Genomic DNA, 16,445 nt, shown 5'->3' with positions numbered 1-16,445 from the left:
CGGCCGCCATCTTGCGTTGCGCCCGCGACATCCAATCAGGAGGGTCGTCGTTCTGCGCCCCGACCGGAGGACCAATAGCGCTTCAGCATCTATTTCTAGCTTCGTTTGTGCGTCGTTTCTTTTCTGCCGTTTGTGCGTTTGTGAATGAACGAAGATAAAAGAGACGAGCGGAACCGGAAAGACGATCGCTCGGCCGATCTAACCATATCAAAATGGCCGCGCCCGGTGGCACCGTTGCGGAGATAGAGCGCTCCGAAAATTGCCGTTTTTTCGCCCTTTTGCGCTGATAGTTTGTCACCGCGCCTGACAAAAGTATTTTTTTATGCCACTTTGCGACGCTTTTCAGCGTAAAAACTTTGCAGACACACAGAATAGGAAACATAGAAGCCGAATATGCGGGTTTCAAAAAAACGATGTTTTGGTCATTTTTCCGAAGTTGAAAGCCGCGTCCCCCCTTAAAGGGTTATGCTTACAGAGTCCTTGCTAAAAATAAACTGTTACGATGTAGCTTACTTCAGAAAAGGTCACTTTTCTTACATGCCAAGTACATCTCTCCCAGCTTTACTTCTCAACCTACATCATCATTACAATCATGATAAGCGTGGTGGTTATGCCAGTTCTTCTGATGTTCATTGGTTTTGTTCTGAAAGACGAGACGCACCTTCAGCAGTGCATACCGAAACCAGCAAAGTGCCGGTGGCAATAGCGCCTCAGTGGCCTGAAATCAAATGAAGTGGGGAAACCGAGAATTTGAGTGATCCGTAAGCTCTCACTTACCCGTGAGTGGAGATCGGAGGTCAGGAATCCGGTTTGAGGAAACGGAGAAGCGATGCGTCGCACGGGAGAAAAGACTCAACCTCGAGCCTGGAAAACAAAAATGGCCTTTTGTTAGACAGAAATGTTGGGCAAAAGTTAAACATTTTACGACAATAACTGGCCAACTTCAATAGATTAATTTTAATCACTTGCATTGTGGTATACATAAAAAAACAGGCCTAAAAATAATATCGCTCATTTTACAAAGGCTTTCGCCGTGATGTGATCGACAGGGTAAACTAACTTTAGCCCTTGACAGTCTGTTCTTGCATGAAACAAAATGTAAGAAATTGAAGGCAGCATCTTCTGGTAAAAGCAACCAAGCCAGCATGTGGAACAGGAACAGGACTGCGGGCTGCTACTGAAGACGGCAGAGTGTTGGCTACTCCTGCTAGCCGCTACACTTATGGTTACTCCAAAAACTGTATACACGAAAAAAAAAAAAAAAAAAAAAGGCCAACCGAACAGCTTATTACAGTCACTATGTTAGAAACAAGCACACAGATTCACAGTCGAAGAGTCTTTTGCTGCCATGTGCATGCTCTGGAACAGTTAACTTTCAATGCAGAACTTACACCCCAAATTTTTTGTGCATTTGGTGATTGGAGCTGCTCCTTCTATGCTTTTACACTGCACTTTTACAACATCGGCAATTAATCCGACACAGGAAGAACCTTCACATTTTCAAGTTGCACATACTGATGTGTCACCTCATCACCGTGCGGGCCGCAACTGGGACAATAATCAGAAAATAATGGCCAACGTTTTCTCTCAAACCTTGGGAATGGGTTTTCCCACTCGGCAGAAACGGGCCAGAACAAAATAGACGAGGGAGCATTGAACCCCCTTATCTACACAGTGAAGTTCAGTTCCCAGCATAGTTTCATGCTAATATATACTAGAAAGAAATCTGGCGCTGCATTCGTGGGCCGCCACAGGCAGCGCCATTGCTCGCCTACTTGGCTTGGCTAGCCATATGGCTTCCTTTTTGTCTTGAAGCCAAAATCAGCAAAGAAGGGTAACATTTTTTTTTCTTTTTCATTCTGCATGAAGCTTCTAAACAATGACTGACAAATAAATCTCTTTGGAGCTTCGATTTTATAATAACGAAACAAATTTGAATAATTTTTTACAGTAATATCATTGCTTTTTTTTTTTTTCAACCAGAGTCAACTTTTCAACCTGTTTTTAAACCATGCCAAGGACAAGTGGAACATTCTTGCCCAATACATGACAGAACGCTCGCTGAAGTGCGGCTCCCCTAGACAGTGGTGCCGGATTTCCCTCTAGTATATATTAATATGAAACTCTATGGTTCCCCGTCCCAATTTATCCATAAAGCCTGCCATCTAATGCTTAGCGTCTTCAGCAACCGCACGTGAAAACAGAGGCGACATCAAAACACTCGAGGACAAAAACCAAGGACAGCAGTGGATTTGAAGCCAGACAGTCGCCTCCAGATGGGCCCTCAGCACGCGAACTCTAAGCATTGAAAATGCCGAGATAAAGGTGGCATCGCTGGATGTCCCAATAACACCATTTCACCATTCGGTGTGCTACGGGTATAAATAAAGTGCGGGGTGGGAAAGCAGCTTTTATTAAATGTGCTCCACATAGATTTGGCTCCAACCAAGGCACGTGGAGAAACAAAGTGATTTACTCAATCAGAACTCGACCGTCACGAGGGAAGGCTGTGAAAACAATTGGTGAAAGGAAGCCATTTGTCTCAGTTCCGCCCCATCAAATGTCAAGGGCAGTCCCCTCCTCTATTACAGAGCCAAAGTGTGTGGTCCGGGATGCTTCGGTTGATGCCTCGGTTGAATTTAAATAGGGGCGGTGAAATTGTACACGGAAACAGATAAGAATGGAAGGACGGCATGCCGAAGAGCTACAACTTTACCAGCTGAAGTTTAGAATGTGTAGTTAGTCGACTTTCCACTCATTTCCTTTTTTAAGAGGAAGCCACGTTGAAAAGTGCTAATAACCACCCATCATACTCCGTACTGCTTTCTTGACATCGGCACTCGCAAACCACAAAGCAGAGTTTGTCAGATTGAAAGCACACTTAAAGGAGCCATGAAGAGAAAACACAAGTTTGGTTCATTCAAAAGATTGTCTCGTTAGAATCATACTGACACCACTTTTAACGTAAACTTCGCTCAAATAAGCTACATAATTAGGAAAAACGGGAATGGTCATGCGACCCACCAGCTCATTTCCCGCAACTGAACCTATGATGTCACATGAGCTAAGCTCTGCGATTGGCGGAGGCTGGCAGAAGCAGACGAAAATTAGGTAGAGCTTACAAACTAGACGAACGAGCGATTTGCGCTTAAATTTAGGGCACATTCTTTACAAAGCAATAAGAATGATGGGACAAACAGTGGAAGTTACGAAAGCACATGTAAACATAGAAGTACTGATGCGTTCTGCTGTTCGTACTACGCACAGCATGCTTGGTTTAGCCAGCTGCACAGCACTACGGGGCTTGGGGTTGTCTCAGACGACACTGGCCGATTGACGCAAGCAACGGTGTCTTACGTGACCCCATTTGTCGAGCGAGCACTGTTTCAGGGAACGAATATTTTCTCCCAGAACAAAAACAAGCCAGGTTTAAATGCGGGCAAAAACAAACAAAACGCTTGCCACTGTATGGTGGCGCCATCTAGGTTACGGAACGTAAAGAAACGCGGGAACAAACCAACACCGCTGTACAGGGTGGAGACAACCTTTCAACGGTCCCGTGCCGCCGCAATTGGGCCAACGGGCTCAACGCGTTATTCTTTTCGTTTCCCACGAGACCTAGCAACGCGAAACAGACAATATGATTCAAACTTCTTCAGTAAACCGCGTTGCGGCGATAATTTTAGCGCGGTTTTGACACAATGACTTGCTTCGGCGCCGAGCGAGCAACCGAAAATGGCGGCGCCAGCGTATACGTGTCTCTACCCTGTACGGCGGATGCGTGAATGAAGGTACTCTAGGCTGCAGAGCGGTCGATTCCCGTGATGTCACTTGGGACCACGAAAACGCACGATTGAGCGGGAAAATCAAAATTTTAACCTAAATTGTTTAATTTCTCAGTGAATAAAGCACCGTTTGTATCCGGAAAAGCGCTGGGGGCACTATAAAACACGAAATCTTTCGAATAAAACCAACTTGCATTTTCTCTTCATGGCTCCTTTAATGTGCATGGACTCTGTGTGAACACTAAGATTTTGAGGACTGAGATAGCGTAAACTGCAGCAGAAAACAATGTGATGATGCTGTTGTTTACATCTACTTTCAATTACCTTGGACGGCATGGCTAAATGCAAAACGAAAATATGCCAATTAGCACATACGAAGAAGTATTTCTGTGACCATTAGTTACAATCATAAGAGTAGCGGTTCCACACAAAAAAAAAATGCAATTTTTTCTGCACAGAGCTAGAAAATAAACCAAATGCAAAAAAAAATCGTTGAACAGAAAATTGTCTTTTGCCGACAAAAGAGAAACAAAAATATATTTATTTATTTATTTATTTATTTATTTATTACAATACTCTCAGGGCTTCAAGGGTGTTGCAGAGAGGAGTGGGTCATACAAGTTTTCAAAAAGAGTTTGATATGGCCGTCTTGAATAACGAAGGTTTGGTGATGCTGGCGATCGAAGTGGGGCCAAATCATACCAGAAGAAACAACAATAAGAAATGGTTAAAAAAGCTGCCGCAAAACCAACAAACCAGGAAAAAACATTGCATCCCATGCACCCACATAAGCATTTAAGCACTCAACAGTGAGCAGAGTAAGAGCATTAACACCTACGGTCAGCGCAAAATGCATATTGCTGTAGGAAATGTTTCTTTCATTTGTTTTTTTTAAGTACCACATGGAAATAGAGTATTGACTGAAGTGGTACGGGATCTATGGACTCCACAGCAGTTCGAGAATGGCCCAGAACATGTTTTTAGTTCGTATGGGCTGCAGATACATACTAGTTAGGTTCGAACTATACTATTTGTATCAGAATTGTATTGGCCCTTTACTTAATATTTCACACTTTTCAAAGTATGTTGTACAACTCTGAAAGTATTTTAAACTTGCAATAGCCTGTATACTGAATTTTTAAGTACCATATGGTTACATATTTAGGTTAAAGGGACCCAGAAAAGCCTTCTGTAAAAGTTACAAAAGGCCTGTATTGTCGCATAGCACCAATATAGCGATGCAATGCCGTTGGAATTATTGATCTACATTCAGTATTAGCTGCGCCAGAAGCAATTAAATGCACCTCTTCCCCCTTGCCGATCGACTCCCTCTCCCTCTCTGCTTCCTTCAAAGCAGCTGGAAACACTGGGGATAGCCATGTGACATCGTGACGCTCGACTTCCGTTCTGTGCTAGCTACATTCCTGCGCCTAGGCACGGGTCAATCGCTGCGGACCCGCCTTTGCCTCGCGATCGCGCAGGAAGAAGGAAGAGCAGCCGGAAGCCAATGGCAGTGACGCCGCCGCCGGCCGACCTCGCCGGCGATTGGGCGAATCGGGGGGCGCCTTCGCCGTTGCGTCAGCCGCGATCGCCGTTGCGTCAGCCACGGTCGGCTCACTGCGGCGTCGCGCTCATCGGCTGAGAAAGGCGATCTTCAAAAATTGTTTACAAATTATCCGTACAACGTATGGGGCTCACACTTGGCTCAAAAATCCCCCGATGTGTGTTCTACCACCTGAATGCATTTGATTGCCACCTTCACAAAGCTTTCTTTAATTTGATTGTGATAGACCACACTAAAAAGCAATAGTCAGGCCGTGAGTGAAAAAGCATGCAAGACTAGTTTTACACTTAAAGGGAGGTGTGATCTCAGCTGGCACCAAAGGGCACCAACACCTTTACAAAACATGTATAGTATGTATCCATGACATATTGCCCCAAGGCATCGCATTGTTCCAGACTGTGTGATCTCAGCTGGCACCAAAGGGCACCAACACCTTTACAAAGCATGTATAGTATGTATCCATGACATATTGCCCAAGGCATCGAATTGTTCTAGACTGCACAACATTCATGGCGCTAAAGTGTAATTTCCGGCTTGTGGGAGTTTTCGTTTTTTCGGTCTGAACAAGTATTTGTTTTTATCTACATTTAATTATAGCTCATTCAATATGATCCCCTTGCCCAAATTTACCAACCAATGATTCACTTTTTCTAAGGGCCCATGAGTATGCACACCAAAGAAGCTAGTGTCATGAGCATGCAATAAGTTTTGCTCAGCTATGCCCACTTGAAATGTTAATAGACAAAAGAATAAAACTGAATCAAGAGGCGATCCTTAAGGAACGCCATAATGCATGTATTTGGTGTCTAATTTATGACAACTGATTTCTGTATATTGGATGCTGGACGCTGAATAGCCTCTTAGTAGCGACCATATGGACCTGGCAGCCATTGTACGGCACCACCATCGCAGTGAACAGCGCCACCCATAGCGAGCCGCTCATCAGTGGAATGCCAGTGGCGGTCAGCGCAGCGCACTTGTGCATGGCTTTCTGTGGTTCTGCTGCGGTGCAGCTTACAAAGTCTAGATAAGCACCAGTTCTTTTGCATATCGGTACATCTTGAGAGTGGAGGCGATCTTTACGAGGCATGCCATGAGTAGGATTTACACCCATACTCCGTAATTGCAAATCACAGACGACACTCAATACGCCAAGTTGGAAGTTGAGCTGGAAGTGCAAATCCATTCCTTCGTGCAAATTTTTCATGCAGCATTGTTGCCTGCGTGCGGCTAAATGCTCCTGCAAAGACGGAGTGGAGTGGGCAGATGATCCAAGTATGGTGCGGTGTTGGCCTTTGACAATTGGTGAAGGAACGACGTCGTACACAAGCTAAAGGCAAAATTGGGGAGTACCTTCCAAGTTTTAGACCAAAATAAAAAGAATGAGAGATGATGCTACATAACCCGACTGCTTACGGAGGAGGAAACGTGATTTGCCTCGTGGAAATATATTTACAACAGCCACCGGGAATCGTTTCCTGAATAAATGCCGAATGAAAGTGATTGCTTGCCGTTATTGCTGTATGCCTGTAATAAGACTTGGTTGCTGGCTAGTTGGCTCATGGTTATTCAAAAAACAGGTTCGACGACGAGCGACAGCAGAAAAACCGGATTAATTGAAGGGTTTAACGCGCCAACGCAACGCAGGCGATGAGGTGCGCCGCAGTGGAGGGCTCCGGATTGATTGTGACCACCCGAGGGTCTTTAACGCGAGCCGAAATCTCGTACACACGGGCGTTTTTGCTTTTCGCCTCTATCAGAAAAGCGGCCGCCGCGGCCGGGAATCGAACCCGCGACCTCGTGCTCAGCAGCAGAAAAACCTGCCTTTATTTTTAGAAATTAATGCTAAGTAGTCTACACAACCGTTTGTGCATCTAAAAACCCAACATATTTGCCAGGCTTCGTTTCACCGCACACGTCCGTTCACAACACCACCTCAACATTAAAAGCACCGAAGCAAACACGACAAAAACAACGGAACGCTGTGTAGTCCAATACGTTGGCCCATTCCAGTAACGAGGGGAGTGCTGCGTGGTGGTGCCAGCCGTCCAGCTGACCGGCTGCTACACACTACCTCTAATTCGAAAAAATTAAGGCTCTCAGAACAGCCAATCTCATTGAATGCAATCAATGGCCCTTCTTAAATGAAAAAGATATGTCCAGTGCGAATACATTTCTGTCGGTGTTCTCTAGAATTCGTTCTTTTATTGCAAGCGTGACCTCTACGAATTTGTTTTTTTTGAAAACCCAATTCTTTATCCTTCATAATGTTGTTAAATCACAAGAACCCTATTAATCTTTTTTGTTATGCACTGTAAAATATTCATGAAGCCTGAGAGCACTGAAATTGGTCAGTAATTTTTATTTAAATTGTTCACGGGGCCACCCTTGAGCACACCTACCACACGAGCAAGTTTCAATTCTTCTGAAGACATCCCTTGTAGAAGAATAAGGTTGCACGCATAAACAAGCGGAATACTTTTTGCTGTAGCAACAGCCTTCAGTGGTCTCAGCCTAATTTCATCTGCAGCAGTGTAACAGCTGCCCTTAAAAGAAAAAATAACCTCAAGAATTTCTGTCCGGTTGGTAGGAGATAAAAATAACATGACTTTTGGACAGTTTTTCGTGAAGAATTCCTCGAATGAAATTTAACGCAGGTCATTAGCAGGTGAATCAGCACTAACACAGTGTTCGTTGAACAGATTCGGAAACTCAAGATCAGTGTAAAATTTCTGGCTGAAACAAAATTTTTTTGTTTGCAGGTTTTTAAATTTCTTTCCTTCACTGCTTGACACACAAGCTGAGGCTTTTCAGCTGTTCATACAGCCCATGCAAATAACAATGACATTTAGCATTTTCCATATCGGCATTGAGCTTATTTCTTAAACACTTTAAGGTTTCTTCAAAGGTTCCTTTCTCGTATCGTTAAAAATAGCGAAGAGCTTATTTTGATGTTTCAGGCTTTCACGCAGTTTATAAACTAGGGTTTAAGTGTCTTCTCATGCTTTATCTGAACTTTAAAGATGTGTTATATGCAGACCGATAGAAAAAGCCTATCCACTAGCCCCATTTGTATAACTCAAAACCATGTCATTTTCAGACTTCGCTATTATTTCTGCCAAGTAATGTCTTATCAAAAAATTCTTGCTGTGAAGAATGTGGTAAATTACAATATAATAGAAGGTAAATGGGGAGGAGATAGCTTAAATCACACAAAATGCTGCCCAAATTGATGTCCTCAGGCAAAAAACGTGTCAAAACCAGGTCCCAAATTGTACGAGACTTGTTTGATTCAAGTCTGCACATCAATCACATTAAACATCTAGTCACTGAAATAGTTCTTCCAAGCTAAAAAAAAATTGTTTTTTGAAGAGTAATTGACGTTAAAGCCACTGACAAAAAGCACTCCCAAAATTTGCCTGAATGTTCAGCTGTGACAAATCTTTTGTAAATTAAAAAAAAAATTCTTCATTGCACCAGATTACTGAATATCATAATATTTCACAGAAATACACTTATAGTTATCATTAATGGCCTTGGATTCAGCAATTGCAAATCACAGCGAATGTAAATAGCAATGCCTCCGCCACGTTTTCGAATGGAACAGGGATACCCAATCGCATCCAGCAATAGGAGAATAATCATAACCGGGTGTAAACCATGTTTCACTGAAACAAAAAAGGTTAAACTTGTGAACTCAGCTTATTAAAAACACATATGTCTCCCCCCAGATCACTTTTCAAGCACTGTGCATCTAAAATAAAACGCTAAAAGGCAGTGGTCATCTGTCATGAACGCAGCCTTCTGAAAAAGGCAAGAGGCTTTCTGACTTAGCAAGGGGCCAAAAATGAAGAATGCGTGTTAGTTCTTTTCCTCTCCAAAGCTTAAAAGCTAGACTAGACCTCTAAATAAACATGACTCTAAGGTTTCTAAAAACCCTAGACGGGCTCCTAAGCTTTTTCTCCCACACCATCAGAATGTGTGAGCACTATTTCTCTCAGAGTTATGTCAGAGTTCAATGGCTGTGAATTTTGTGCTGACGAGTTTGGTGTTGTTGGGTGTATGATGCCACGATACCAGGTATATTAAATTCTTCGTTATCGGTAGGCCTTACCACCACACGCACTGTGGGTAAGTCAGCTTTAGAGAAATCAACCTTTATGAAGAGCCTGTCTAATGTAGGCTTCACTACTATACATGAACAAATAGCTGGGAAGACATTTCGCCTGCAACAATATAAGCAGTCATATCAAAATATGCAGGCCCCAAGACTTCTGTGGGCTTGGGCAACATTTTGCCACCATGCACCGGCCACGCCTTTTGGCGACAGCTTTTGGCCACATCGTTTGGTCATGCTTATTTGGGGACGATGCAATTTTCACTGACTGAACCAAGGAATGTGCAAGTGATGGTCACACCTCAAAAAAATAGATTACACAGTTACACAAACTTGAACAGTTCTGGTCTCCTTCAAGTTCAGCATAATCAAATTATACAGTACAGTTCTAGAAATCGACTTGCAGTTACTTGGCATATTGAGGAACAAACAGGCTCAATATGTGACTGCATATGCTTGTAGAAGCTTTAGCATCTGCGTACAGCATACACAGACACTACCTTGAAAGGTATGACAACATGATGCCCCTGCAAAAACGAGTGTATGTTATGATGATGCCCACACGATATGGATGAGAGTTGCGAGGAGGCTCGCAAAAGCATAAATACAGGAGGAGGTCAAGGACAGGACAGGACAGACCTCTGAAATGATGTAAAAGGAAAAGTACACAGCGTGGGGCTACCAGCTGAGCCTGTGCCAACAAGATATTTGAAAATGCCGCACCACTCCGGAGACTAGCCCAAGAATGGCACAACCGCCTGAGCTAACTATTTATCAGACATAACTGCACTCCACAGTGCAATCAATTCAAGAACTTTCCATTTCGACTGAATAAAACTTAATTTCCTTCTCTTTTCAACCAACTGCCCCAAATTCTTTACTCCCATTTTAAGTATCATACACAAATAAAATGTATCGCGAAAATCCAGTTTCAGCTCCATCAATGGCTACATGTTTTCAGCAGCACAAACAACAGCACCGCTTGTCAACAGTTACTCCTACTGAAAACAATAGCCATAGCCTCTATTATGTCACTGCAAAGATATCAGGTGAGCAACAACAAGTGTGCAAGATAACTGCGAGCCATAGAGATAGTTGTCTCCAACGGGGAACCCTCACATGTAAACGAGCATTGAAATAAAGGCACCCCGGATGTTATAGTATCTGTTAAAACCTGACACAGTACATTCCCAAGATCACAAAAATAAATTCCATCTTCCAGAATCCAAAACTAGCAAAGCTTTTGTGGTAGATTTAAATGTTTAACACTGAGCGCCAAACAAACTCGGCATATCCTCAGGAAGCTCCTGAGGGACAAACCCCCTCGTAGACTTGGACAGCAACAAATCCAACATCTCATTCATAATCCCTTTACTTCCTCCCCCCCTCCCCACAAGAACTCCTCGATTCTTTGTTCTTCAGTTCTCGTTCTTCGTTCTCGATTCTTCGTTCTTCACACACCTCTTTTCTCTTTGGGCACCCATCAAGTTACCCACCCTCTCCTGGTCAGGCATACACTGGCCCTCAAGTGATCCCCTCGACGCTCCTTAACTACAACAAGTACTAGGCTGCCTCACACGCAACCGACCCCTGGCCGAGACAAGACAGACAATAAATTAATCCGAAACGTGGACGACGAGGCCCAAGAGGCTTTGCTGGCCCTCTTCAATCATAACTGGAGCCAGGTGGCTCCTAGTCCTGCCCACTGCAAGCTGAACATGATCCTCCACCAAATAACGTCACAAAATGTGCTTTGAAACACACCAATGGGAGTTCAAAGCATCACAAGAAGCATTAAAATGGGCTAGAAGAAAACCGAACACTGAAAGCTGCAGAGCTCATTCCGCTCGAACTATATAGGCTCCGATACCCCAGTCTCTGGAACTTGTTCGGTCCAAAGTTTCTCGATAAATGCCACAGCACAGCAAATGCCTATGACTGAAAGTTACAAATCAGAGCACTGCATTTTTAATGAAGGACACACTGATGAAGGACAAATTTGGGTCCACTGAAGCAAACACCACAGAGTTGTACTGCTCTTTTTTTTTTTCTTTCCCACAGCACAGATTAGAGTATTACGAGCACTGCAGTGGTGCATTTTAGGAACAGTCAAATTGCAACTAGAGCACTGCACGGGCCCGGGCCGGCCCGAAAGCCCAGGCCCGACCCGGCCCGCGGGCCGGGCCGGGCCGCCCGAAGTCGATTTTCGGCGGGCCCGGGCCAGGCCCGGGCTCAATGACGTGGGCCCGGGCTGGGCTCGGGCTCGACGCCGTGGGCCCGGGCCGGGCTCGGGCTTGAATTCATAGGCACGGCGTTAATAGGTCCGACGCGAAGTGTAGAGAAGAGCTTAAAAATGAATATTTTTGGTTTATTTTTGCGCGCTTCTTGCTGTTAGTTGTACGCATTGTTTTAAAAACGTGTTTTGCTAGGTCTGATGTTCACTATACTGTAATTTTAGTGACATTTCTTGTACTGCATCAAGATTTTATATTTTGCTGTATAACATACCAAAGATACGAATACAAGGAATGCCCAAGAGGGGAAGAAATTAATTCAGACATCCTGGAGCTGTGCACCTACGTCTATGTATGTACACGTGTGTTTTAAATGTCGCACCAATCAAAATGTGGCTGCCGTGGCCGGGAATCAAACACGCATGCCAGAAAAACACCACCGCTTAACAACCACTGCAGGTGAAGTATTTCAACGCGCGTACATACTCATTGATTCAAATGCGGATAAAAAAAATTCAGCAATACCAACTTGTGTCCGAGACAACCACGTGAAGTTGCCAAGAGTCTGGTAATCAAAGGTGATGGTGTCTCTCGTCTAAGAATACGCGCTATTGTTACGCGATGCGGCGCGAACTGCAGACGGTGAAAGCTAACCTACGTGCACTTTTAAACCATTATTTTTTGCGTTTCAGTTCATGACGTGCTTGTACAGACTAGATGCTCCGTCTGATCGCCCGGAATATAATAAACAAACTTTTTTCAGCGTCAAAGACCGGGCCTGGTCACACACGCGCGGGCCCTCCCTAGGCGAAAAAATAAATTGCCGGGCCGGGCCTGGGCTTGAGATGGCGGGCCCGGGCCGGGCTCGGGCCAGGCTCACTTATGAATGCCCGGGCCCGGACCGGGCTCGGGCTTGGTGTTACGGGCCCGGGTCGGGCTCGGGCTTCGCGAAGCGGGCTCGGGCCGGGCTCGGGCCTTAAAATCAGGCCCGTGCAGTGCTCTAATTGCAACGGAGCAGCTGGAGGATAAGTCTGGATTTGAGAAGCGACATTCAAGCAGAGCAAAACGTGCACTGGCCCCCAAATTAAACAATGTGACAGCTGTGAACAGAAGTTACACTAACCCCACGAGCAAAGACAGACAAAAGTTCCTACCCCTCCAACCAAGTCCAGGTCCACTAAGACCACAACTGACAACGACCAATTATTTCAGCAAAAAGTTGGAAAACAGCTGGGCAGAATGCTGGTGCTCCTTCTCATACAAAGCACAAGGAACATTGTAAGTACACAGCACTTTAGGGGCTCGCCTTGTGGTCGTAGCTCGTTCCCTGGACCGAAATAGAGCCACATGGCATTCCGTTGTAGCGGCTGTCGCCGCAGCGTAACCCAGAGGCTACAAAGCCAAGCGGTTGATGAAGCCATAAGCGTTCGAACCTCGTGAACCGCTGGTGCTTGTCATACATCTCCCCGTTCTTTAGCGCAGAGAAAACTGCAAGTACATTTGAGGCAAAATATACATAATCATCCGGCAGCGCCCGCGTTCATTTAATTACGAACACTCGTTGGTTTGGTTTTTACGTAAGCCAAAAAAAAGTGGCAGTGCAACACCGGTACGTGCAGGAGGAAAAGCAAGCACAAAAAGAACAGAACTCCCGCCGGCGCAGTTTCAGGCAGGGGGAGCGTGAGCACTGCGAAGGCGGGAAATTTGAATTGCATTGGGTGGTAGCAGTGACCGGATAACGGCGCTACAGCCCATTATGGCGAATCACTGCTCTGCACTTTCGAAAGCTTTCCCGTTGAGTGGAACAGCTTTAATTTTTTTTTTTACTATTCCTGCCGTGAAATGTACCAAATTAAAGTGAAGCTTTCTATGCCTCCCTAATGGCATTGCTACGTAATGCACCACAGGAAAGCTCAGTTTACAAAATGGGTTTCACAAAATGATGATGATGATAAGAGAAGGCACATCAAGTGCCTCACGAAAGAAACGCTTCCTGTGGTTGTAATCGAGCCTGGGCACCTGGCATTATGAAGCCGATGTCTATCCGATTGCACTATTCCGACATGGTGGAAGCGAAGCGGATCTTTGGCTATGACTCAGGCTGCATTGGGAGAAAGCTTCACATCTCAACCATCTTTCTCGTTAGATGAAGGGGGCTTTGAATTTTCGTGAAACTTTATAATGCCTCTACAGCCATCTGTCACCCATTTCGAAATCCCAGTAACTGTCACCACTAACTTTTTCGTTACTGCGGAAAAATGGCCGATTTTGAGTGCTTCCACGAAACATTTTCTTTCTCTTGAGCTACTCGACACATTTAGCATTGCTATGCCTGAAATTTCACCTTGTAGATTTCTCTTTTAAACACATAACAAAAGTTTTGTGAAAGGTAGAAATATGTACAGTTCATGGGTAAAAAATAAACGAGAAAATTCACAGAAAAAGTATACACACAATACATATAGGCGATCATACTGAGCCTAAAAACTGTTTTAGGAATTCTAATATACAAGTTATTTCTACGTTCCTAAGTTATGATTCAATATATGCACCAACGCTGTACCCCAAGTTCTGGATTTTTGCAGGCCCACCAATCTAGCAGCCCTGATGGCTCTGCCACTCCGCAAAGCCCCTCGAGCACAAGTCAATCCACAGGCACCGATGACGAGGGGAGGGGGGGGGGGCTCGGCAATTCTGGCCTCCCACTGCTCCCCACAGTTCCATTACCAGTGAAATTACCCATTGAGGTTTCTTTTGTGTTCCCTATACTTTTTCACTTATTAAAATCCTATCGCGGCTAAAATATTTACTGCATCATTGTTGGCGCAGACGTGCACAGCTTATTTTCATACTTCCCATTCATTCCTTCAAATCCTTACTGTAGGAGCACAAGCACCCTAGAAGCCCCAGCGGCGGTTGTGTCATCCTTATTTTCAGCCAGTAGGCAATCCTCACGACTCACGGAAGAAGCTCTTCTTCTAATAATTTACATTTCTTAGGGACAGAGACAAGGTCACTTGCAGGCAGAGGTCATAAATGTATATAACTCATTCAGTACATTCAGTATTGAGGCCAACCCGGATTCAATCAAACTCGGAATCAGATTCACATTATGGCGTTTAACTGAAGGTGGTGGAACCAAAGTCCATTCCTTTTTCAGGTAAAGAAAAAGAAATAGACTTGGGCTGGCCATGTAGTGAGACGAACCGACAAGCGGTGAACAATTGGGGTAATAGAGTGGATACCAAGAGATGGGTCTACAAGCAGGGGAAGATGGGCAGTGTGATGACTGGCGTCCCATGAGTGGGGAAAAACCCGGACGACGGCGCAGAGCAGGTGCCTCGAGAAGAAGAAGAAGATGGTGACCGGGCCAATTTCCCTTAGAGGGTGTGTACCAGCGAGGGGGTATCATCATGATGGAGGGCTGGCCTGGGAAGCGGAGCGAGCGGCGGAGGTTCCGGAGGGCAGCTGGACCAAAACGACCGGCAGGCGGTTCGAGGCTTTCGTGGCTTTCAAGGTTCGAGGTTCGTGGTCGCTCCAGTGGGGTGATGTCCACGGGCCTGTGACGCGGAAGACCGACATCGCCGTTCGGGAAGCTGTCAGATCGCCGCGACGTCCCTGGGAGCCACAGTTCCGAGGCAAGGCCTAGCGAGCGAAGCCAGCGGTGCGTGACTCAGCGGAACCGCGACTGGTCCGCCGTCTTCCGAAACCCTGTGGCGAGGGCGTCAACGCCGTGGCGACTGAGCGCCATCACTTTGGGACAGAGCCGTGAGCGTGGCATTGTTTTCTTTTTTTTTCCCCGCTTCTCTCCCGAACTCTAGTGGATCGGACCTGTTTGTTCTTTTATTCCGCTTGTGTGCGCGTTCCGTCCCCAATATATTCAGTGTTGGAATATCCGCTCAAGACCATGACATCAATTTCCTTGTGATCTTCCTCCGCGAGTCACACACCTGTCTGCTGAACCCCAAAGTCCTCACAGGCAGAAATAAAGAAATTGGGGGTAAACTGTGGACCCGAGTAGGCTGATGACGATGGTGGAGCATGCTGTCGTTTGCTGTCGCTTGCGACAGCAATAAAAGAAAGGTCAGGACAAGGCGGCGATAAGCTGTTGTAAAATATGGGAAAAACGCCAGTTTATCCCCGCCGGGGACCTTCATATGAAGTGGACTGCGTGCACCCGAGCGTTGTATAAATCGGCGGTTTTAATGGAATGTTTCTATGGGGAGTTGACCGCGGTGATCCATCGTAAGAAGCAGGTCGTCGTTAAGACTGGGGTTCCACTGTATTTAATACCCCCGTCACACGGGCACCTCACTTTCAATCCGGATTGATGTGAAGCGCGATTGACTCGAGCTCACTCGACGCACCGCCACTGCTACATCACACGTTTCAATCCTGATCGAAAAATTGCACCGGTTGCATTCACGTACGCCAGATGGCGCTAAAAATGTACTTCATGTAAGGTCCCTAAAATTACTAAGGTAGCGCCATCTTTAGATCTCGCCGCCTTTCGCCCTCGCCCGCGCTCCTCTCTTACTTCGTTTTTTGCCATTTTCTTTTTCGCCGGCGAATGCCGCGCGCCATTGGCCAAGGGAAAAGTCACGTGGTTTTGTTTTTTTTGCTCCGCCGCCGGGTCGCCTCGCCGGCTGGGACATTGCGCAACGCCGCCGCTGCGACGCCATTGCTGGCTTCCGAGCCACCGTCGCCACCGTGCTTCAGTACCGGAATTAGCTGCTCGCTTCGAA

At 45.6% G+C, this 16,445-nt stretch overlaps 1 protein-coding gene across 3 annotated transcripts in view; it reads right to left on the bottom strand.

Annotated features, from left to right (window-relative positions):
* Positions 1-16,445, bottom strand: part of LOC144153947 (cyclin-dependent kinase 16-like) — a 145,008-nt gene that overhangs the window by 118,121 nt on the left and 10,442 nt on the right. For all 3 annotated transcript variants that reach the window (XM_077685728.1, XM_077685726.1, XM_077685727.1), the window contains exon 3: positions 778-864. In XM_077685728.1, the coding sequence (XP_077541854.1) occupies positions 778-864 (87 nt within the window). The remainder of the gene's footprint in view (positions 1-777; positions 865-16,445) is intronic.

The sequence above is a fragment of the Haemaphysalis longicornis genome, unplaced genomic scaffold (assembly GCF_048455015.1).
Source record: "Haemaphysalis longicornis isolate Haplotype H1 unplaced genomic scaffold, Haemaphysalis longicornis Haplotype H1 scaffold_9, whole genome shotgun sequence".
Classification (NCBI taxonomy): domain Eukaryota; kingdom Metazoa; phylum Arthropoda; class Arachnida; order Ixodida; family Ixodidae; genus Haemaphysalis; species Haemaphysalis longicornis.
The sequence above is the reverse complement of the archived record's forward strand: the minus strand, read 5'-3'. Positions and strand labels throughout refer to the sequence as shown.